The sequence below is a fragment of the Anas acuta genome, chromosome 3 (genome assembly GCF_963932015.1).
Source record: "Anas acuta chromosome 3, bAnaAcu1.1, whole genome shotgun sequence".
NCBI lineage: Eukaryota > Metazoa > Chordata > Aves > Anseriformes > Anatidae > Anas > Anas acuta.
The window spans coordinates 20,893,836-20,917,730 of NC_088981.1; the positions used below are offsets into that span (position 1 = coordinate 20,893,836).

The following is a 23,895-nucleotide window of genomic DNA, read 5'->3' on the forward strand; positions in this document are numbered from 1 at the left end:
ATAATCAAGAGCAGAGGGGCCCTGCTTGCTTTCCCCCTCCCCCCCCCCCCCCCCCCCAAAAAAAAAAGTGCTGTCTCTAGTGCCATGGAATAAAATCCCAGGAAGCAGAGTTTGTGGCACTCAGCTGGCATGGGAAGCCTGTGCTACACAAATCACCTGGGGCATTTGATTCCAATTGACTGCTGTTGCTGCAACCCACAACTCAAGTATTTTGGTCCCACAATTTATGTATTGCTGTCCTGAAACAAAATTCTTGCAATATGAAAGGTTATGGTTAAATGGTAAATGTGCAGTGCTCTTTGAAGTGCCAAACTCAGTGTATAGTGTGGACCTAATAACTTTTGGCTCTACCAGTCCTCCCTGGCCCCCCACCAAGTGAAGACCAGAGGATCAGAGGAAATTGACTTGCAGCATATTTCAATCAAATTGCTGCTTTCTCTTTGTTACAGAATCCTTTTTTTTTTTTTTTTTCTTGTTCTGAGTACTGTACCCCCTACAAAATACTCTACAATGTCTCAAATGTAGCAAGTACTTTCGGCAAATAATCTGAGCATGATTGAAAGGAAGTATTTACTGGTGCATCATATTCTTTGCCATTTGAGACTTATCTTGGATGCAGCCAGCTCTTGCCAGAACAGAGCAGTTATTGAAGACAACTTGAAGTATGTAATACCCCATTAGCTACTGGCATGAGCTGGTGCATACTCCTAACTTGACCTAACAGTAGTGTAGGGTGCTGAGCTGATAGATTTATTACAGTTTGTGGTGTGTGTATAGTATGAGGAAAGTAGGAATGTAGGACACAGGTCAGAGATAAGCCTCTGAATTTGGGTTCTTGCTCTTTGGGTTGCAGTCTGGCAGGGAAACCAGATTCGTGTTAGGCTGAGACACGCACAAGTTTGAACCAAACACTGCAGCGTGATAGTTACTGGGCTGGGGAATATGGTATTGGTGCTAAGAGGCCCATTGTAGGTAAGGTGCTGAGGAAAGCTAGGGAGCTTTGTTGTCAGACAGTTCACCTGAGGGCTAGCTAGTGAACAGAAATGGCTGTAAGAAATGAGAATGAACAACTCTTGGGTCCGAAAAAAAGAAAACAGTGCTATAGAGCCTTTTCCAACTTAAGAGCAAATGACAGACCCTCAGCGAAGAGACCCCAGAAACAATTCCATATCACTCGTGTGATGAGACAGCAAAAGGACTCTGGGCTTCCTTATGCCCTGCTTCCTTGTCCAGTAATGAAGAAAAGCTGTGGAGGAGAGGTAAAGGAAAATAATGTGCAGCTTTGTAGGAGAGAAGCCTGTGTGAAGAATAGATGAGGGGAGAAAATGGAGGATGGAAGTGGTTTGGATGGAAGTTTCTGGTGGGAAGAGAAAATCATAAGAACCGTGATGGAAGAAGAACAAGGTGAGAAGAAGGGAAGAAAGAAGAGTGACTTGTGAAAGAAGACAGCATCTTAGAAAAAACAGTAAGTCCAAATATTAAAACAGCAGACGAACTTTAATGTAAAAATTTTGTGATGAAATGCATATGAACATGAAGTATAGCTATCAGAGACAGGACAGATGAAGGGGTTGGAAGACCTGAGCTTAGAAGGGAGATGAACACAGGAGTACCCTGCAAGGACGTAGGGAACTTGGCTAGGAGACAGGAGAACCCTCTCTGTTTTTGTTGACTTTGGCTCCTCTTTGTTGATATTTTAATAAAACATAATGTGCCTCTGGCAAGTTAAAGCTAAATGCTAGATAAGTTTACAGGATTTCTTGTTTCGCTTTATTTTATGTAAAATCTTTTTTAGGAGCTATCTTAAAATCTTCTAAACAGCAGGAAATTGCAGTCAATATTTCAAAATCTTTCAGAAGAAGGACCCCAGACCCTCCGTTCTTGTTTATCACTTACACAACACAGAGTCTCCCTGCCTGCTTAAATGTAAATCAAGCAGAGCAGCCGCAGGGGGCCCCAGCAAACACTGCAGATATATCTTCGGCAATGGGAGGAAGGCCCTGCTTGGGGAACGAATGGAGAGGAAATCCCTTCTCAGACTCCATCCTCTTCCATGAGGCTCATTCCCTCACCACAGTGATGCAATGAGTCAGCCACAGTGAATCCCTGACATACATCATTTCCCTTCCTTTTCTGACCTGTTTTAGCTGCTCATCTCTTTACCCCCTCGCACTTCACCTTCTTTTACCTTTAAGCGAGTAGCAGCTGACACTGTAAGGGAATCCTGCTGCAGCTGTAGCTTATCCAGAAATAAAAGGGATTGGGTTATGTGTGCAATATGTTCTTTTTATTTGCAAGTTTGCATGAAGAACGTGTCTGGCAAGTTCTGAGCAGATGGATCGTAGAGCTATGGCTTTTTTTTTTTTTTTTTAAGACTTTGGCAAGTACTCCATACCTTTGTATTTTGGCAGGAACTCTGCATCTCATATACTAGTCTCTAAAGACTGCCCTCGTTTTGAGCCTGATTTGGAGACCTTTGCAAGTAATGGAAAGGCTTCCACTGATAAGCAGGGGGGCTGTAAACCCCTTTTAGCTGCATCACACTGAAGGCAGAATCTGAATTACTCTTATGAAAAAGCGGTTATGAAAATAGTGTAAGTTTACATCGAATTTTTGAAAAAAAAAATACACAGTTGGTTTCTTGCACTAGTGATGAGAAGAAAAAAACTAAGATTACGATAGCTGGTAGATTCCCAATTAACTGGCAAAATGTGTTATATGGAGGTTTTGGTGCTTTACAACATATGTTTCCACATATGAGTAAGAAACTGGATACGGAGATTGTAGTGGTTTGCAGTAGAATTAAAGGTTTGCTTATCCTGGTGTCCAAGACCTTGAACTCAACAAGGGAGTGAGAAAGGACTGAGAATTAGCATTGCCATTTTTTTAACTTTAAGCTTCACAAGGGGCTGGATGAAGTCCATGAGAGCTGTCTGAGGAGACCTTTGAAATCTGGACTGAGGCAGCAAATTATTCTTTCAGCAGAGTGAATAGTATGTAAGAATTTGGAAACCACAAGCAGCTGCATATGCAGACCTTGGGAATCCAGTCATCATACTGCACGGGATTAGGCTAGAGTCCCCTGCAGTATTCTGCTAGTCCAGAAGAGATTATTTGAGATGGCAGTTTTCAGCCACGATGTTCTGCATAACAGAATTTATCTCTGCTCTGATGTTAACCATCATTAGCACATCATTTACCACTGGATCTCATTGTTTGGACTTATTTACTTTGAGCTCACAAGTACATGTCAGGTTATTTCCATTATTGTAAAAGGCTCTTGAAGTTCCAATGGAAACCATGGATAATGATGATAAGTAAGAGAAAGATTAGTGAGTCTGCCAAGATGTTGTAATACAAGAACATCACAGAAGTCTGAAATGACAAGAGAAAAGGGAAGGAAGGAAGTTATCAGGGAGCCAACGGCATCTGGAGGGAGGAGATCAGACAGTCCAGAATAAATTGGGAGGAAAACCAGATTAATAGCAGGTTTTTACAAGATAATACCCTCTTTACTGTTCCTTGGTGATGGCAGATCTCATGCTGTCTGACAGCAGTGACCACCCAAAGTACTAGGGCAACACAGCAGACACAACAGATATTTTTTAAGTGACATACAATCTTATTATTGTTTTGAAAGTTAATCAACTTGTTTTAAGAAACCAGAAGTCACCAAAAATATTTTCAAACAGTTGCTGATTATAATTCTCAAACCTAGCTATAAAATGCCCTTGCTGCTGATGCTTGGCCTTTGATTTGTGAGTAGGGTTTTCTTGGCTGCAGCGGGTATATGCAATTGATGCATCAGTCTGTGTATCATCACAGCTGGATCACATTCAGCTTTGCTTGTTTGCTTGGTTTTGGTGAGGTGATGAATTTATTAGTCAAAACTGTTCCACTATAAATTATACTTAATTGTAATTTTCCTATTCTTTTGCATCTGCTTGTGGTAGTTATGGGGGAATAGGAGTAGCTACTGGCCAGGCCATCAAACCTGAAATAAACTAAGCAAGTTGCTGTTGTAGAGTTATTTGAAAGAACCAGCTTGTGTTTCTGTTGAACTTTTTCCTTTTATGTGTGTAATGAGTCATGAAGACAGGCTCCTCTGGTGTCTGTTCTGAGCAGTTATTGTTTAAAACACATACGCTAATGTGCTCATTGAGTTATCCCCTACTTTAGCTCTGTATATAAATGAGAACAGGAGTAGGCAAAGGAAAATTTGAGCAAAGTGATTGCTTTTCTATTAACGAAGTCCTGGGTTTTGGAGGTTTTCTGGTTTTGAACTGATGTAATTACACTGACACCAAACACTGGTACTCTGCTGAGATCAGCCTCTGATATGCCTCATTTTTAAAGAAGCCACGTTTCTATGAATTTTAAAAACATTCTGCTTTGTTTGTTATCATGAATTATTTTATATATTGTTATATATATATATATATATATATATATTGTTATTTTGTTTGTTATCATGAATTATAGTGTTCTCAGTATACTTTGCAGTTTATAAAATACAGCCTAAGACAATCCCTGTCCTTATTTATATACTCAGAACTGTGTGATAGGAGGATAAATGTGTGCATATAAGTAAACAGTTTTTATCCTCCAGTATTTTAGTGAAGATTTTAGCTACATGATACTTTTTTATTTTTAGTGTATCAGTTTATGCTCTCCAGTTGGTTGAAAAACAAGCAGAGCAGTTGGCAGAAGTAATGTAGAGGTCACTCTTTTTTGGAAACATGTTTGTGATTCTTCTGCAGCCAGTTCATGACAAAATTAAGCCATTTCACCATTGAATTGCTGGTCATGGTGATTTGGGATATGTTTCCAAGGTAGCATCCGGGTCCAGCCTCCTCTAACAAATGAGGAGGATTGCCGATAAATCCTTGCCAGCAGATCAGAGTCTCCCTTTGAGGACTGGGCAGAACAGCCCAGAAACAATGCAGAGCAAAAGATTTCAGTGGGATTTATAAAATACCAGAAATCTGGCAGGTCTCACATGAGGGTGGCATATAAAGGCTGTCATCACTGAGATCTCCAACAGGGCTTCCTAAATGTGTCCCTGTACAAGTAAGAGCAATACTTTGCATCTGTCTGGCTACTTCATAAAACCTTTCCTGCGAATACCTGCATTATTCATATAGTCACTATTTTCTTTGTGCTGCTGGCAGTAGCTGCATGTATTTGATATCTTGAGATCCTTCATGGGGATTCATAAGATATTTTTTTCCTTTCCTTTTTTTTTTTTTTTTTTTAATGGTCAGAATAGAAGTATTCTGTGTTCAGTTTTAGGGCCCCTCACTACAAGAAGGACATTGAGGTGCTGGAGCAAGAAGGGCAACAAAGCTGGTGAAGGGTCTAGAGAACAAGTCTTATGAGGAGCAGCTGAGGGAACTGGGATGAAGGCTCAGGGGAGACCTTATTGTACTTTACAATTACCTTAAAAGAAGTTGTAGTGAGGTAGGGATAGGTCTCTTCTCCCAAGCACCAAATGATAGGACAAGGGGAAATGGCCTCAAGTTGTGCCAGGGGAGGTTCAGGTTGGACATTAGGAGAAACTTTTTTACTGAAAGGGTTGTACAGAATTGGAATGGGCTGCCCAGGGAAGTGGTTGAGTTACCATTCCTGGAGGTCTTCAGGAAACATGTAGATGTAGAACTTAGTGGTGTGGTTGGATTTGCCAGTACTAGGTAAAAGGTTGGACTAGATGATTTAGAGGTCTTTTCCAACCTGAATGAAAAAAAAAAAAAAAAAAGACAAGGGGAAGGTTAGCAGTGCCCATAGAAAGACAGCTAGAAGGCAAGGCTCAAGTATGCACGCTACTGTGTCAAGTAGAGATTGATGAAGAGTTTTGACTAAGTACTTGCTTTCATGTGAAAGGGAGGAATTATGTACAAAAAGAGGGTAGATAAAAACAAATTGTTTTTAAACTTTACAGCAGTGCTACTGAATGAAAACTATTCTGCGTACTGGGCTAGAAGTCTGCTGGATAACCTTCTTGTTACCTATCTATCTATTCAGCTAATCTTTGCATAATGTGATCATATGTTCTTTAATAGAAAAGGCAATGTTCCTTAATCCCTTTGAAGGGGATTAAATGAGGATATATATGTGGCAGAACATCCCTATGTCTAGAAGCTTGAGAGATTTTGCGCAACCTGAATTTTCAGATTGTTGGTCTTGAGCTTTCACTCATGTATATGTGAAGGTGTGCATGCTTGTACCTACATGCATGCAGTTTTTGTGCATTGTCAGCTACTTGTGCATGCGCTGAAAACTGAGGGGGGTAAGGTGGTATGTGTGAAAATCTCTTAATCATGCAAGTGATTGAATTTGTCACTTCTACATGTGGGTAATGATGCACAATACTCCCCCAACCCCCAGAAACCTGAACTATCCAGGTCATGATCCACAGACATATAAAACTTCTGCTCCTTTAAGAGGGAGTGTTTGGATGAGGTGTTGGAAGGAAATGAGTAAAGAATGAACTAAAAGTCTAAAAGTTTAATTCTGTCTTCTTTCTCTCTGGTGTTTTTTTTTTTTTTTTTCCCTTGTCTTATGTGAACTGAATATGCGAACTGAAAACTGTTGGACAGAGGCTTTCACTTTTTAGGCCTCCTGCAGATCCAAGTTGTGCAACAACATTTTTTGTAATGTTAGATGTGGTTGCAATGGGCTAAGCATAAAGGCAAGACAATGTTTATAGGCAAAGCAATGTTTACAGATAACGGTAATATCTTCTAAGACCTATCAGTATAGTTGGAAGAAGCAGATGAAGTTTAAAGCACAGAAGCCACAAGGCATAGGAAAAACTTCTCTTTTTTTCAACTAAGATAGCTCATCTAATAGGAAGAAATTATTGGAAATACCAAAAGAGAAGTTTTTCAGTGGGAATGGGCTTGAATGGTGCGTTAGGAGAAAAGGACTGATGAAGGTATGACCAGAAAGGCAGTACAAACTACAAAGAAACAAACCAGAGAGGGGGGAAGATGGCATTGAGAGCCTAAAATACTATATCATATAATAATTTCTGGAAGGCTCACTTGAAGACTGTATTGTAGCTATAAACTTTGCTAGTTTCCTTCAAAGATGCCATTTTAATTACTACTGTGCATCGTGTTGCTGCTTCAGCATGTATGGAGTTGAAATGCAGTGCAGGAAAAGCGAATAGTTATTCATCTGGTGGGTTTGGCGGAGGAAACAGACTGATGGATCTAGGATTTTATCATCCATTTGCTCTGTGTTACAACTACTATTTCTGCACTTGCAAGGATAAGTGCAGGAAAAAAAAGGAAAAAATGGGAACAGTGCGGCTAGATCATTTTTGCTTGAGATTGAAGTAGACCTGCTAATTTCATTGTGTGTGGTACTCATCACATTGAACAGCTTTTTGCTTAAGAATTACGAGTGTCTGCTTAATACATTATGTCAATTGTGGAAATTACTTATGCTATACTTAGTTTGTGACTTTTTAGCTCCATCTTCATTCTTTTTTTTTTCCATGAACATGTTGCATAAATCACATGGAAAGGAGCCTTGCTTTCAGATACCCTAGATATTTCCAGATAGATTATATCTGGCTCTTGTAACCATACTGTCCATCGTGTTCTACAGTTTTGAAACCTGCAAACACTTTTCTTATCATTCAGTTCATAGGTCAGGATGGATGCTCTTTGTACTGTTAAATATGTATGGTAATGATCTCTTGTACTTTTACAAATGTTTTTCATGCCAGATACACGTTGCCAATCCCTCACTTTGTCTTTTCATAGGAATGAGAGTGGAATAAAGACATTATCTTTTGGATACCAAGGCACAACCAAGTCTTCAAAACACATCTAAGACCAATTATAGTTAACATCAAGAGATTACTTTTGGCACATTGCTTACTTTTAGATCCTTACATCACTGCCAAAACTGTGAGGTATGCAGTTTCTGGAGTCTGTGGAAAGATATGACTGTGCAGAAAGGACAAGAAATTAGCCAAGTTCTTGAGTCTTATTTGCTCTCCCCTCCCCCCCCCCCCCCCCCCCAGCACATCTCTGCAGAATGACAGCTGCATTACGTCCTCAGAAACACTTGAGTTGACCTGATAAAGACCAAAGAGAAGGCAAAGTTATATTTGTGCTTCTCTGGGACTTTCCCAGCATTGATTGCAGATTCTCTCATCTCTCTGGCACTTCTGAGCAATGGTAGTCCCCTTGCTGCTGCCAGACTCTCTGTAAACAGTTGTTCAAACACTTTGAAGGCTGCCTCATAAAAAGGAGTCTTAGTGTTGAATGTTTGAGTGCCCTGAATTTCTACTGGAGACCTTAACATCCCCTACAAGTGACATTTGGTAATCTTCTGGATTGGGACCAACACCTTCCCATGTCTTTCTGTTTCTTTTGTCCTGCTGTAAATGTGTTGTGTGTAAATCAGAAAGAAGGCACAGAGCTTATACTACTGCTGTTTTTCTCATAATTCAAAGATTATTGTAGGAGCTGTGCTGCTTACCTGTAAAAGGTACAGCACTCCCTTGAAATAAAGAGGGAATCTCTACATGTTGGATAGAATGAGGGCTTTTCAAGCAAGCTTTTCTGTTTCATTAAGAAAAGACTAATTTTATTATGATGACATAATTTCACACCTCTTTTGAAATATTTTTCTTCATATATATATATAATGTAGTTTCATCACTGATTTATACCAGCAGTTTGCTAGGTATCAGGCTGTCCTGTGCTGAGAAAATAGGAGGAAATAGTGACACATGTCTGTCAGTTACTCTTTAACCATCCAAGTGCATTATCAATGGAGTAAGAACTCAAAACGATACACGAACTCAAACTGCTGGCATGCCAGAAGTTACAAAGTGATGTTATCATGTGGTATGTTGATTGGAGTCAACTTAACATTGCATGGCATTCCAGCTTCCTGCATCACAAAACTATCAACATAGTTTAATAGTTTAATAACTGAGAAACCAGAAACCTGTTAGCAGCCAAAAGCCCAGTTGTTTTCAGAAGCAAGGTAAATAATAGCGGCCTATGCTTGTTTATGGAAAAGCAGTCACTGAAGTTGTTTAGATACAAAGAAGAATGTGAGCATTTGTGGTGGTTTTACGGTGAGGGGTAGCTAATTTTCCACACAACTGCTGTCTCGCTCCCCTTCCTCAAAGGAAAAGGGGGAGAAAATAAAATTAAAAGTGCTCAAGGGTTGAGATAAGGACAGGAAGATCACTCACCAATTACCATCATGGGCATAACAGACTCACATAAGGAGATTAATATAATTTATTTCCTATCACTAGCAGACTGGAACAGTAAGAAACTAAAAGCAAACTAAAAACAACTTCTCCCCCCATCCACTGTTTTGTGTCCTCCCCACAAGTAGCAAAGGGGAACCGGGAATGGGGGCTGCGGTCAGTCCCTGACACTTTGTCTCCACTGCTCCTTCATGGTCACTCTCTGCCCCTGCTCCATGTAGGGTCCCTCCCACGAGATACGTCCTTGCCGAACTGATCCTGAGGGGGCTGCCCACAGGCAGAAGCTCTTCAAGCGCTGCTCCCACATGGCTCCATACCATGGGGTCCATCCCCCCAGGAGCAAACCGCTCCAGCATGGGTCCCCTATGGGTGGGTGACAGCTGCCCCCAGACCCCCTGCCCCTGCATGGGCTCCTCTCCACGGGCTGCAGCTCCAGCTCAGGGCCTGCTCCTGTGGGGGCTCTCCATGGGCCGCAGCCTCCTCCAGGCCACATCCACCTGCTCCACCAGGGGCTCCTCCACGGGCTGCAGCGTGGAGATCTGCTCCGTGTGGAACCCATGGGCTGCAGGGGGACAGCCTGCTCCACCAGGGGCCTCTCCACAGGCTGCAAGGGAACTGCTGCTGTGCACCTGGAGCACCTCCTGCTGCACTGGTCTTGGGGCCTGCAGGGCTGCTTCTCACTCCTTGCTCTCGCAGCTGCTGTTGTGCAGCAGACTTTTTTTTCCCCCTTTTCTTAAATATTTCTCACAGAGGTGCAAACAACATTGCTTATTGGCTAGGCTCTTTGGCTCAGCCGTGGGTCCCTTCGGAGCTGGCTGAAACTGGCCCTTATCTAACCTGGGGCAGCCTCTGGGCTATTTTCAGAGGCCACCATTGCAGCCCCTGCTACCAAAACCTTACTGCATAAACCCAATACAGCACTTGAAATTCCAGGCATACACTGCTCTGTCTTGAGGTGGAGTTGAGTTTTTTTTTTGTTTGTTTGTTTGTTTAGTTAATTTTTATTTCATGCTCAGTAGCAAGCTTTACTGAAACTTTTGACACAAATAAAAACACAGCTAGCATCCAGGTTGGGACAGAAGTGAAACTGTCTGTTGCACAGATCATTGTGTGGCCACAATTCAAACCTGCATGCCCTCAGATTACCTGTATGGACTGTATTTTTTTTCTCTTCAATGTGTAACCTGTACCAAAAGTCAAAAGGAAGGCTTATTGGTAAGCAATATAATATCTTTCTTCAAAGTGCAGTCTGTATTGTACAGGCTCTACTTCAGCATTTGATGTCACAGAATTACAGAATCACAGAATTTCTAGGTTGGAAGAGACCTCAAGATCATCAAGTCCAACCTCTAACCTAACACTAACAGTCCTCACTAAACCATATCCCAAAGCTCTACATCTAAATGTCTTTTAAAGACCTCCAGGGATGGTGACTCCACCACCTCCCTGGGCAGCCTGTTCCAGTGCCTAACAACCCTTTCAGTAAAGAAGTTCTTCCTAAGATCCAACCTAAAAATCCCCTGGTGCAACTTAAGCCCATTCCCCCTCATCCTGTCACCAGGCACGTGGGAGAACAGGCCAACCCCCACCTCTCTACAGCCTCCTTTAAGGTATCTGTAGAGAGCAATAAGGTTGCCCCTGAACCTCCTCTTCTCCAGGCTGAACAAGCCCAGCTCCCTCAGCTGCTCCTTGTAGGACTTGTTCTCCAGGCCCCTCACCAGCTTCGTCGCCCTTCTCTGGACCCGCTCAAGCACCTCGATGTCCTTCTTGTAGCGAGGGGCCCAAAACTGAACACAGTACTCGAGGTGCGGCCTCACCAGAGCCGAGTACAGGGGGACGATCACCTCCCTAGCCCTGCTGGTCACACTGTTTCTTATGCAAGCCAGGATGCCGTTGGCCTTCTTGGCCACCTGAGCACACTGCTGGCTCATATTCAGCTGACTATCAACCATCACTCCCAGGTCCTTCTCTGCCTGGCAGCTCTCCAACCACTCATCTCCCAGCCTGTAGCTCTGCTTGGGGTTGTTGCGCCCCAGGTGCAGGACCCGGCACTTGGCCTTGTTGAACTTCATGCAGTTGACCTCAGCCCATCGGTGCAGCCTATCCAGATCCTCCTGCAGAGCCTTCCTACCCTCGAGCAGATCAACACACGCACCTAGCTTGGTGTCATCTGCAGACTTACTGAGGGTGCACTCAATGCCCTCATCCAGATCATTGATGAAGATATTAAAGAGGACCGGCCCCAGCACTGAGCCCTGGGGGACGCCACTAGTGACTGGCCTCCAACTGGACTTGACTCCATTTACCACGACTCCTTGGGGCCGGCTATCCAGCCAGTTTCTAACCCAACGAAGCGTGCGCCAGTCCAAGCCCAGAGCAGCCAGTTTCTTGAGGAGAATGCTGTGGGAGACGGTGTCAAAAGCCTTGCTGAAGTCAAGGTAGACCACATCCACAGCCTTTCCCTCGTCCACCCAGCACGTTACTTTGTCATAGAAGGAGATCAGGTTCGTCAAGCAGGACCTGCCTTTCATAAACCCATGCTGACTGGGCCTGATCGCCTGCTTGCCCTGCAAGTGCTGCGTGATGACTCTCAAGAGGATCTGCTCCATGAGCTTCCGTGGCACTGAGGTCAAACTGACAGGCCTGTAGTTTCCTGGGTCTGCCCTCCGGCCCTTCTTGTAGATGGGCGTCACGTTTGCTAGCCGCCAGTCAGTTGGGACCTCCCCCGATAGCCAGGACTGTTGATAAATGATGGTAAGCGGCTGACAGGGTAAGGTTGGCAGGGACCTCTGGAGGTCATCTGGTTGAATCCCTGCTTTGCTCAGGCAGGGACACTTAATGAAGATTGCCCAGGACAATGTCCAGGTGCCTTTTGAAGATCTCTAGGGAGGTGGACTCCGCAGTCTGGGCAACCTGAGTCAGTTCTCCATCAAGCTCACAGTAAAGCAATGCTTTCTTATGTTTAGATAGAATCTCTTGTGTTCTAGTGTGTGCCCATTGTCTCTTGTCTTGGCATTGGACACCACTGAAAAGAACCTGGTACTGTCATCTTTGCATCCTCTGCTCAGGCACTTGTACCCATTGGTAATACAAGGTACAAAGATCCCCCCCGTACCTCCTCTTATCCAGGCTGAACAGTCCCAGCTCTCTCAGCCTCTCCTCATAGTAGAGGTGCAACAGACCTTTTATCATCTTGGTGCCCCTCCATTGGATATGCTGTAGCCAGTGTAAGTGTTACTAATGATGGTGAAACAGCTTCCAGTTATTGTGATCCCCAACAATGGGTGTTACAGGACAAGTTTTCCGTGTAGTCTTCCTGTGTGAATTCTCTTAGGAAGGAATATGTGATGGCATGTTTTGCATGAGGGTGTAAGATGATTTCCTTGGGGTGTTTTTATATCACCTTCCTCTCCCAGCACTCCCGAAGAAGATAGTAAAGTAGGGAGAGAATATGAGAATGCGCTACTTGGTCTTGAAAGTCTATTATCATTTGCAGCACTATCCTAAGGGAAATGAGATGTGAAAAAGACCTCACTAGTCAAGCACTTTTACTGAAATAGTCAAATTACTGAATCTCTGTTGTTGTTGCCATTGAAGTTGACTGTAAAGATTCTGCAGAAACTAAGAAATACTGTGTTAACTTTCAGTTTCAAAACACACCGAAGCTGTGCCTAAATGTACATCTATTGCATAGAGGTTTGAACTGTAATAGTAGAAAAAACTATTTTATAACGTCGATGGTCCATTTTAATAAAAATCTGATAAATGTTAACTTGTAGACAAACGTATGTATTGTTTCTTGCAGGTTCTAAAATCCAAAGAATTATCATCACCAGGACAGCGCTACATTGACAGCAAAGTAGTTAAAACAAGAGCTGAAGGAGAATGGTTGTCTTTTGATGTCACTGAGGCTGTGCACGAATGGCTCCATCATAGAGGTGACAACCAGTGTTTTGCCTTCATTCCTGCCCCACGTCCTCATCCATTAACTCATCAGTATTTCAGGCTCATTCCACATGTAAAACCAATTCCACTTACTTTCATGTTTTGCAGACAGGAACCTTGGATTTAAGATAAGCTTACATTGCCCGTGCTGCACCTTCGTGCCTTCCAATAATTATATCATCCCAAATAAAAGTGAGGAGCTTGAAGCAAGATTTGCAGGTAACAAATTAAAAAATTATGTTTTAAAATGTGGTGGTACTTACTAATTGAGGAGGGAAACTTGCTTATTGCCTCTTTAAAATGGAATTGTGATTATTGAAAATTTACACATTTGAGAATCTTGATTCTCAGCAGGTGGAAAATGGCATAGAAGGCACAAGGGTAAAACTATAACAGCTGAACTATTCTAAAACCAGATGGAATGAATAAGAAGCCATCTCATTCCATGCTTGCAGCTTTGATGTCCTTAAATATCTATATTACAGTTTGCAGCATGTGTGCTTGAAATACGTACATACAGTTTGAATGTAAGAAAGACTTATGCACAGTAGACCATCTGCTGTTGGGTAATCTTGAGAAAACTTATTGAATGCTTTCAATATAAACCCTTTGACTGCTGTCCATCGTAGCACTGTAACAGTTCAGGCTTCAATAGAGAAGATTACTGGACATTTGAATCAGGATGTTATTTGGCAGACATAAATTGCTTGCAGTAGATGTGTGTGAACATGGTGCATTTTATGAGTGTATTAGAGAAAACAGTACTTTTTATGGCAAATTTCCAAAGTATACATAAGGTAACAGTTGGTTTGCTTACAGTGGCAGCTTCCTCATGTAGAAAGTGTCCCAGTCTTTGTAAATACCCACAAACACACTTAGAATATATCATAAATATATTAATATTATAAATATATCAATAATATTTAAATTACTCTGAGCAATGCTATCAGTTGCTTCAGAAAGAACTAATCAGTAGGTGCCAGAATTGAATAAACGTGTTGCAATGCTTTAGTGCCAGTGAAATGTGGCATGAAGTAACAGAAATGGCATGCCTGTATAATCTCGCACATCCAGTAGTGAAAGGTTGAGTCTCAGGTGAAGTCAGTGGAACTACATTAGTTAACGTTGAGTATTTCTATACATCTACTCACCATCATTAGCACATGCAAATTTATTGTTACTTATATATGTAAATTATTTACATAAATGATTGTTAAAAAATTAAAGATTGGATTGAATTGATATTAAAAAATAATGTGTAGTAAGGGTTATGGATATATGTGCTTATGGACAGTAGACAAAGTGATAGAGTAAGTATAAACTCCCTTGTGATTTTAAGCCATTCAAATTTCATTTTCTAACAGGGAAATTTTATTTAATTAATGATGCTATTGTTATCATTAATCAGTACATATTAAAGTAAAGTCATATTAGAACCAAACCGAATTTTGTTTATCCAGTTTTCATGTATTCAAATATGTCATGATTTTGGTTCATTTGTTTTCCAGGGATTTGGCTATATTCCTCATCAAGTATTACATTTATTTAACCATTGTTTCACTGCATTGAAATTTTTACTCTAATTAAATATATATATGCACTGTACCTATGAATTAAGCCATTGTGTGTATTTAAAAAAATGTTAGTATGAGATTTGATTACTGTAATTTTGAATATAAAAAAAAACAAAAACAAAAACAAACTTTTGATAGTATTATCTGGTAGAGGATATTAATTTTTGAAAGGTTTTATGAACAGGCAAAACGTGAGCTGTATTGACTCCTGGTAAAGACTAATACCTTGGGTTCTTTTGCCCATCCTATTGCCACAATAAGAAGCTAGTAACGTAACTAGTAGAGAAAACACAAAATGTGAGGTCATTGATTTCTGATCTAAGAATAAATGTTTTGATCAACATCCTTGCCATGTCCGCATAAAAGTAGGAGTGGAAGAATTAGCAGAATTAATTAAACTGGCAATGAGAGACAAAGATTTTATAAGCACTAGAAAGAGATAAATGTGATGGGGAAAACTAATGGGATGAAAGTAAGCAGTGGGAAATGCAGGTATCCAGAGCAACTTTATTGGTGTTGCAAGGTTTTAAATGGTGCGTAGTTGTTAAAAGATGGGAATACTGCCCTAAGTGAAGTGACAAAAGCGTCACTGCTTAGGGTATTTGAAACTAGTTTAAGCAATGTAGATACAGCGCTGAAGTAAGCAACCCCATATGTCTTCTCCATTATTCATTTCGGCATGAATGGCAAATGTAAATGGTAAATGTACTGAAATGCTGTTAAATGGCTGTGAGTGTGGGAGGGGTGATAGGATAGATGTGTTAGAGTTGTGTATATAGGTGGGATCTCAAGTTGGAATTCACCTCCACTTCCCCAGTAAACGTTCTCAGCTGACACCACCGTTGCCCAGTTTCTGAGGGAATTTTTTTAAAGAGATGGTTTATTTAATTTGTGAAGAAAAAAGCAACACAATGTTTATCACCAAAATGTATTTTTTGAAGGTATTGATGACTACACATATTCCAGTGGTGATGTGAAAGCTTTAAAGTCCAATAGGAAAAAATACAGTGGGAAGACCCCACATCTTCTGCTAATGTTGTTACCCTCCTACAGACTTGAGTCGCAACAGCCCAGTCGGCGGAAGAAGCGTGCTCTAGATGCTGCCTATTGTTTTAGGTAACTATGCATCTATATTTAGTATATTTACACAGGCATGCCAGCCTGTGAGCTGTAATGCAGTTGCTTATCGTGTAAGAATATGTTTCTTTATTGTAGGCATTTTTACAAAGTGTGACCCCTCGTTCACAGACCTTCAGTTTCCATGCCCAGTGGGTATCTGCCTAATGTGCTCCACTCATTGTGTGGAGACAATGGCCAATGAGGAAGGTTAGGACCTTAGAAAGCAGAGACTGAGTTCCATCAGGGAGGATTCTCAGGCCCATCAGCACCATAATTACAGCCAAATGATCACCTCCACTGTGCTCACCTACTCAGAGAGGAGACTTAGTAGGACCTGGAGAACAGTACATTAATGATCCCCCAGGCAAACCATTAGCTTGATATAAGCAAGTCCTGCCCTCTCTAAGCATCTGATTTCATTTATACTATAAGCTTCAATGGATGTGATTTAGTTTTGAGTTTCTGGGACTCGGACTTGCCTGCCTGTAAAGAATCATTCAGGGTCAAGCAACTGGATTATTTTTATTCCCTGTGTTGTCTTTGTTATGGCCAATGCATTTGTCTGTATTTTATTTTCCAGGAATGTGCAGGATAATTGCTGCCTGCGTCCACTTTATATTGACTTCAAGAGGGATCTTGGCTGGAAATGGATTCATGAACCTAAAGGATATCATGCTAATTTCTGTGCAGGAGCCTGCCCATATTTATGGAGCTCAGATACTCAGCACAGCAGAGTAAGTACAAATGTTTGGTAATTTTAAGCTTCTATTTTATAACCAAAGGGTGATACATGTTTCTAGGACTGTCATCAGTGCCAACCCCCAAAGCTTCCATTTATTATCTCAGTAACTGAGGCAATATGGTCCTATACTGACCTGCATGCTAAAGCTGAAGCAGAAGTCCTGTATCAGGACTGCAGAGATTTTTATTTTATTTTATTTTATTTATTTATTTTATTTTATTTTATTTTATTTTATTTTATTTTATTTTATTTTATTTTATTTTATTTTATTTTATTTTATTTTTGTAGTCATCAGTATGATGTATGGACATATCAAATACTCTTTGTGACTGTGTGAATGGTGTAGCTTTGGAAGACTGCCTGAAATGGTACCTGGCATTGAAGAGCATGAGTGGAAGGTGGCAATGAGTTCCCTCAGCAGAGGCACCAAGGGAGGCACAATTGGAGTGATAATGGCTCTGAGTCTTACCACTTGATTATCACCTACTTTATGACCTGCCTCTTTCATTTTCTATTGTTACTGATAATCTACCATGCTGACTTTCATGATAATGTATGGATAGCTATATTTCTTCAAAAGATGTATTCATTCTTGTACACTGAAAATTTATTTGTGAAGGAAGGATCTTGTGTCTGGAATGATTATGAACTAATAGGTGTATGGGATGGGATCTTTTATTATAGGTATTGTACTTAGTATTTTAGCCAACTGTTTTAGGATGAGTGGTGTTCTGCTATTATGTGTTCATTCTTCTCAACTATCAATAAAAATATCTAGACAGTAAATACAAGAAGCAGACATTTGCATCACAGTTGTCATAAAGTAAGAATTTCCTGCTCAGGTCCGTATTAAGGATGGTATCTCACCTTTTCCAAGCCTTCTTTAAAATAACAGATCAATGTCAGCCAGCAGTGAGCACTCTTCCTGTCCAAGGAGCAGCTTGCTTTCCTTTTGGTCTGTAAAGGCACAATAGTGAGTTCTTCTGAGCATATGGACCCAAGTGTAGGTAACTTGTATAGCTGTTGCTGGCTGTGGCATTGTAGTACTAGCAATGTCAGCTGGCAGTAGTAAATATATTTCAATAAGGTATGTATGTTCCTGCGCTGGTGTGGAGTAGTAGTGTACACAGTTTGGAGCAGCACTTGTTTTTAAAGGAAAGAGGAAGAATAACTGTCATGGTCACAAATATGTGGTTTGGAAAGTTACCCAAAGAGTCAGAGGTTGCTTAATAAAGTAGTTAGTGTTGTTGCTGCCCTGAACAGGTCTTCTGTCTCTCTAAGCTGTAAATGTTGTGTTGAAGCTCTAGGAAAAGGTCACTTAGTGTTTAGCTAACACATTAATGGCATCCTCGGAAATACCTATGCATCATCAGCGGGTAACCCTGCATACTTCCCTTGCAGAGAACCATGCACATGAATCCAACGTGAAATAAAGCACCAGTGCTACTAACTTCACCACAGCTGATTTTCAGTTGGAGAAACTGCAGATGGAGTCACGATTCTCGCAGGGTGGCATTAGTGGATTTACTGAAAAGTAGTAAGGGAGGAGAAGCAGAGCAATACTTTTGTGCTGAAAGGCTCTCCTCTCCTGTAATGATAAATGGTAATCTGAAGACAGAGATGGTTTCTTTCTAACCTATCAGTATAACATGTGTGTTGCTTTAAAGGGCTATTCTTTCAAGTCAGTCTCCAAGCATGTATGTGTTACAAGATTTAAGGCTGTGAGGATAAAATGTTAGGAAACTCAGACAGATTGTGACACCAGTTTAAAATGGAGAAGCATGCAAAAATATTCAAATCTAGGCATCTTCCTACTGATTTCATTAGGCTTTGTCCCAGGCGCTGTAGGAGGAAGTGATGCAGAAAGGAATTTGCTTTGCAGAGTCAGACAGGCAGAGGTAGCTGCCTTAATCTCTTATTTCCTTTCTCCTTCTAGGTACTCAGCTTGTATAACACAATAAATCCAGAAGCTTCTGCCTCTCCATGCTGTGTGTCCCAGGATTTAGAACCTCTCACCATCCTCTACTACATTGGCAAAACACCCAAAATTGAACAACTGTCCAACATGATCGTAAAATCTTGCAAATGCAGCTAAAGGATTCCCCAGAAGCAACGTGATGTGTGTGTATTAAAAAAAAAAATATTCAAGGAAAAAGGATAGAGAGTATGAGAAGGAAGGAAGGAAAAATGAAAACCCAGGTTCAACAGTGTTAAAGGAAAAAAAAAAGAAGAAAAAAGCGGTACTAGTCTGAACTGTTTGAAAGTGTTTTTTTTGTTTTGTTTTGTTGGTTTTTTTTGTTGTTTTGTTTTTTAAAACTGGCATCTGAAGCAAAACATTGAAGGCCTTTATCTTACATTTCACCTACACATAGCGTGAGATAGACAAGAAGCAAGTTAAAGAAAAAAAAAACCTTTTAAAAAATAAACACTGGAAGAAATTTGTTAGTGTACTATGTGAAAGGAAAAAAACAGGAAAATCCCATGAAGTGGAGTTGCTGTATCTGTCCCGTGCCTTACTTGATCTCTCTGTATTGTTATACAATAGGCATCCTACCCATTCCTCTTAGTTGTAGAGTTAACAGTGCATTATTTATTTGTGTGTAAAAACTATCAAATGGACATTTCCATATTGCCATTGGAAAAAAGAAAACCAGCAAATGTGGACAAAATGGAGACCAAATAAGCTGCCAGAAATACATATAAAGCCTAAAGGAACACAAGCTCAAAAGATTCTGAGAAGTAATGGTTAGTTTAGTTGGATTGAAGTAGAAATCAGTTACTACATTATTGAGAAACTCTGCCTTTAAAATACCTTATTTTTCATGCCAGCTGCCTAGAGAGGCTTCTTGTAAGGTCTCAAACCCTTGTTTTAAATACTGAATAACTTACTAATAAAGGACACTCTGTTTCAGTCTCAAAGACAAGTCTATAAGATTTTTTTTTTAACTGTAAATGATTTAAAATGTCAATTTAGTAAACCAGTGAAATATTTAACATGTACTGGTCTAATCTTCAGACCTTAATATGATGCTGTATAGCTATGCTATGGGATTTTTTTTTGTTCTTTTGGTATATGTAACCATACCTAGAGTATTACAATAGGTGGGTAGTAAAAGCCAGCTTAATTGGAAACATATCTGTAGATCTCTATTTGTAAACTATTAAAAAATTAAGTACTTTATGTGTAATGTGTAAATTTTCACCATATTTTTGTATTCTGTAATACTGTCAGCTCTCATGAGTTTGAATTTGAATTTGGGGCTCTTTTTGATCACTCAGAATCATGTGTTTCCCTCTAGCTGGCCAGTATGAGTAGAGTCCCTATATTTTGACTTGCACTACAAATACATGTTTTATAATAATTGCTATACATGTGCTTTGTATATTGTTCATCATTATGACATAAGCTACCTGACTCCATTTGGTTTTTGTTTTATAAAAGGATGGATTAAAGCGCTCTTTCCTCCCCTCCTTCTCTCCCTCCTCGCCCATCCCCATTTTTATTTTTTCTTTTGGCGTTAGACATTCAAACAGATGGGCAGGGAGCGAGGCATTGCAAGAAGAGACGTCCCAGCCTGGCTGAGGCAAGGCAAAGCCTTGCGGAGGGTAACAGTGGATGTGCAGAATGCTGGTACGAAGCATCTGCCTCAGTGATGCCCTTGCATGGGGCATGAGTGGGAGCAGTCCGTGTTGAGCTCATACGCAGCAGGGATTTTCCCTGCTGTTAGTCCGTGGGATTAATCCTGCTCCCACCACAGGTAACAGAGGCTTGCCTTTAACTTCTGCAGAGGCACAGCAGAATTTGCAGGGTCAGACCCTTGATTTTGTGAGTTTTTAAACTGAGTTCAAATTAAAACTTTTTATTATTTTTATTTTTAAAGGGAAAAAGTAATATGGGGTCGCTATGGCTTTGTTGTTGTTACACATTTGAATATTGTAGAGGGAGTTGAAAAAACATCCATAACATGCAACTCATTTTTTAAAAAGTTTAAATTGGCAAAAAAAGAAATCCTGAAGGTGATGCGTTCAGTTCATTTCACATGATGAAGGGTTTTGCATGGCAAAGCTTGAAAACTGCTAGAATGACATTTTCTGTCATTGACCTGAGCAGTGTCAGGAGAGTGCTCCTGAGCTTTATCTTGTCAGCTCCAGTTTTGAGATGTGCAATTTCTTTGACTTCAGCAGAACACTGATGCAAAGCTGAAGTACCGCAGCGGCTTGCACCCGCCGCTTCTTGGGACTTCAGTAGAGCCTATGCTTATTGCCTAGATGGACACATAGCCCCACAGATGATCTAATCTCACCCACTGACTCAGCGCTGAGGAGGAGGTACGTTAGACTTCTGATTTATTTAGTGAGTTGAGATGAACAAGTGAAAAATCTGTCCCGCTAACACTTGCTTGAGCCAGATTTACTCCAATGAGAAGATGCACTGAACTCAGTGAAACTCCTCAGGGTAGTAAATACTCTGGATTTTGCTGTATACAGCAGCAAAATTAGTTTTATCAGGTTCAGTATGAGACCTGTATTTTTGTTGGACAGGAAGGGAGACAAAGATGAATACATTTCAAAAAACTTAAAAACATTTTTTGTAATTCCCTGCTATGGGAATGTAAATCAAAGTGGATTTGAAGCTTTGAAAAAGTGGAATACATGATAATGTACTTGTCCAACTGTACTCACTATTGCGCTGGACGCAGCTGAAGATTTTGGTTTGGGTTTGGAATTTTTTTCTCTAAATTTAAGTATAAAGCCTTAGTTCTGTAAAGCATTACCCCAAGATCAGATACTTTTTTTTTTTACTTTTACTTTTTTTTTTTTTTTTTACTTATTTTTTCCTCAAAATGCACTGATAGTATTTGAAATACTCCTATTATAAAGCTCCTGCAACTTTTCCCCCCTCCCTCTGGTTTATTAGGCATGTATTCCCTGTAATTGCCAAGAATGTTAAACCCGATCCTACAATGTGCAGAACTCAAGGGTGAAATTCCCCTCTACATGGTGGGGTAATGTGAGGCCAAATACCACTCAGGTCTGATGTAGATCCCCCACCGCCATTGAATGATGTTTTAGATGGGACTGCAATGGTTCAGAGACTGTCTGCCAGAGGCCTTACCAAAATGAGATAGTTGCCACTGTCTCAGCAAAGTCCCTGAGCACTGGTGATGCCCAGCACCTGGCAGGAAATCTTCAGCACCCTGAAAGGTCTGACCCGAAGGAGCTGTGTGGAGCCAGGGTAAGGGGCAGGGAGGTGGGAGGGGGTGGGTCTTAGCACTTAGCTGGGTGGGTTAGGACAGCATTTTTTATATGTTTAGTGACAATACAATTGTATGGTTGGCATGGTTTAAAGGAAAAAAAAAAAGGAACTTAAAGGACAGCTGTGTTGTACTTTGGTGATCGATTACTCTGTATTTTAACACATTGTATGTCTGTTTTTGTGGTGCTCTAGTGGTAAATAAATTATTTCAATTATATGCTGGTGTTGTTTATATGACAGTGTTCTTCTGGAATAGGTAATTCCTCAGCTTAGGCTCAGCTTAATTGGTGCCGAGTGCTTTTTGTGTGAGGGACCTTGACATGGTCTGGCACAGGTGAGGTGAAGAGCAACCATCCAGGATGAGAGTGGATCATGCCTGCCCTGAGGATTCCTTTCCCCTCAGCAACTGCTGTATGTACTTTGGTCTACAGACAAGAAGTGGCTTCTAAGCCAATGCTCGGAGCAGCAGCACTGTCCTATGTGTGCACAAGACAGCTGCTGCCCCAGGCAGAACCGGTGTCACCCCACAGCCTCACTGTGCCTGATCCTTCACCAGAACCATGCCCAGGCACTAAGGTGCCCCTCTGCATGGCTGTTATTGTAAGCACCGGTTACAGTGGCTTTTCTCTTTGGCAGTAGGTCTCAAAGTATCCCCATAGTGATGCAGGAGTTGAGAAAGCGATCTGACTGCACCCTGTGATGATGGTCCCACAATACTGTGTCCTTCATTAAAACTCAGTGAAACTGTTGATTTTGTACATTGGACAAAAGAGACTACAATGAAATGAAATGGTGTATTGGAGGAAGGGCAACAGAAAAATTGGAACAACGCAAATTCTGGCTTCATGCAAGGAAAATATTTTTACACTAGAAGTGGCCAAGCCCTGGAACAGGTTGCATGACATCCCCATCCTTGGAGATGTTCAAAACCATCTGGGCCTCCAGGCAGCCTGCTCCTGCTGTGCCTGCTCTGAGCAGGAGGTTTGGTTCGAGACCCTGGAGACCCCTGCTCACCCCTGTGAATCTAAGAAGAGTTGAGGTCTAACCCAATCATTAGTCCAGTGATCAGCCATCTCAGCTAATTCTGGTAGTCAGAAGCCATCACATAACCATGTTGAAGAGCTTTGTTTGTTTGTTTGTTTTGCTGTTGTCTTTTTTTGTTGTTGTTTGTTTGACAAGAAATAACATTCCATAGTACATTGTAAGTCTCTCTCCATGCACTCTGCAGTACCCAATTGCATTATCTAAGCAAATAAAAAAAGAGCATGGTGTTGCAACTTTTCTTTACTAGATCTTTAGGAGCTCTAGTCTCCTAAATAAATTAAACTGATGGGAGGAAGGGCTGCAGGACTGGATCATGACTTTTGAAGTTGATAAAATCATGTGACAGTGCTTTCAGAAGATGGACTGATGACAAGAAGGGCTGAAGAACTTCTCTTCCTGGTGTTTTCTCTGGGATCTCGGGTGCATAGCATTTCTTGGCATGAAATAAAGGATATGTTTATGCCAGATTGTTTAGTGTTATTGTGATAAATTACAACAAATGGACCCTGTGGTCTGTGAATATGTGTTTAAGAATGCAGCTTGGGATGAGCATTAAAACAATCTAAGGGGCCATTTCACCACAGCTATGCTCCAGTTTTACAGTGGTCTGTCTTAGTTGATGTCAGTGAGATTATACTAGCATAAAACTATGGTCCTGCAAAAATTGTCAGATATTAATTTTCATTCTATTTTTAGTTACTGGGTTTGTGTGTTTTTGATATAAATGTAATTGCCAGCTCCACTCTTATCAAAGGTAGCGCTTGCACAATTTATACTGGTGAGAATACTCTGCAACTCTGACTGCTCCGTTTCTGAAGTCAGTGAATTACAGCAGCATTTGTGGATGAATGTTGATTGGAACTTTTAGATAGGAAAGTAGCTGTGAGGCCTATAATTAAAGAGGAACAAAGTGAGAGGACAGAGTGTGCTAAGAGAGATTTTATAGTGTGGGACTGAAAAGATGGAAGCT

The 23,895-nt window shown here is 40.9% G+C and overlaps 1 protein-coding gene across 1 annotated transcript in view; it reads left to right on the forward strand.

Annotated features, from left to right (window-relative positions):
• The window catches only part of TGFB2 (transforming growth factor beta 2), a 77,032-nt gene extending 54,934 nt beyond the window's left edge, over nt 1-22,098 (forward strand). Inside the window, exons 5-9 of the mRNA XM_068675083.1 lie at nt 13,050-13,182; nt 13,298-13,408; nt 15,705-15,879; nt 16,463-16,616; nt 18,561-22,098. Of these exons, the coding sequence (XP_068531184.1) occupies nt 13,050-13,182; nt 13,298-13,408; nt 15,705-15,879; nt 16,463-16,616; nt 18,561-18,719 (732 nt within the window). The 3' untranslated portion in view covers nt 18,720-22,098. The remainder of the gene's footprint in view (nt 1-13,049; nt 13,183-13,297; nt 13,409-15,704; nt 15,880-16,462; nt 16,617-18,560) is intronic.
• The last annotated feature ends 1,797 nt before the right edge of the window (nt 22,099-23,895 follow it).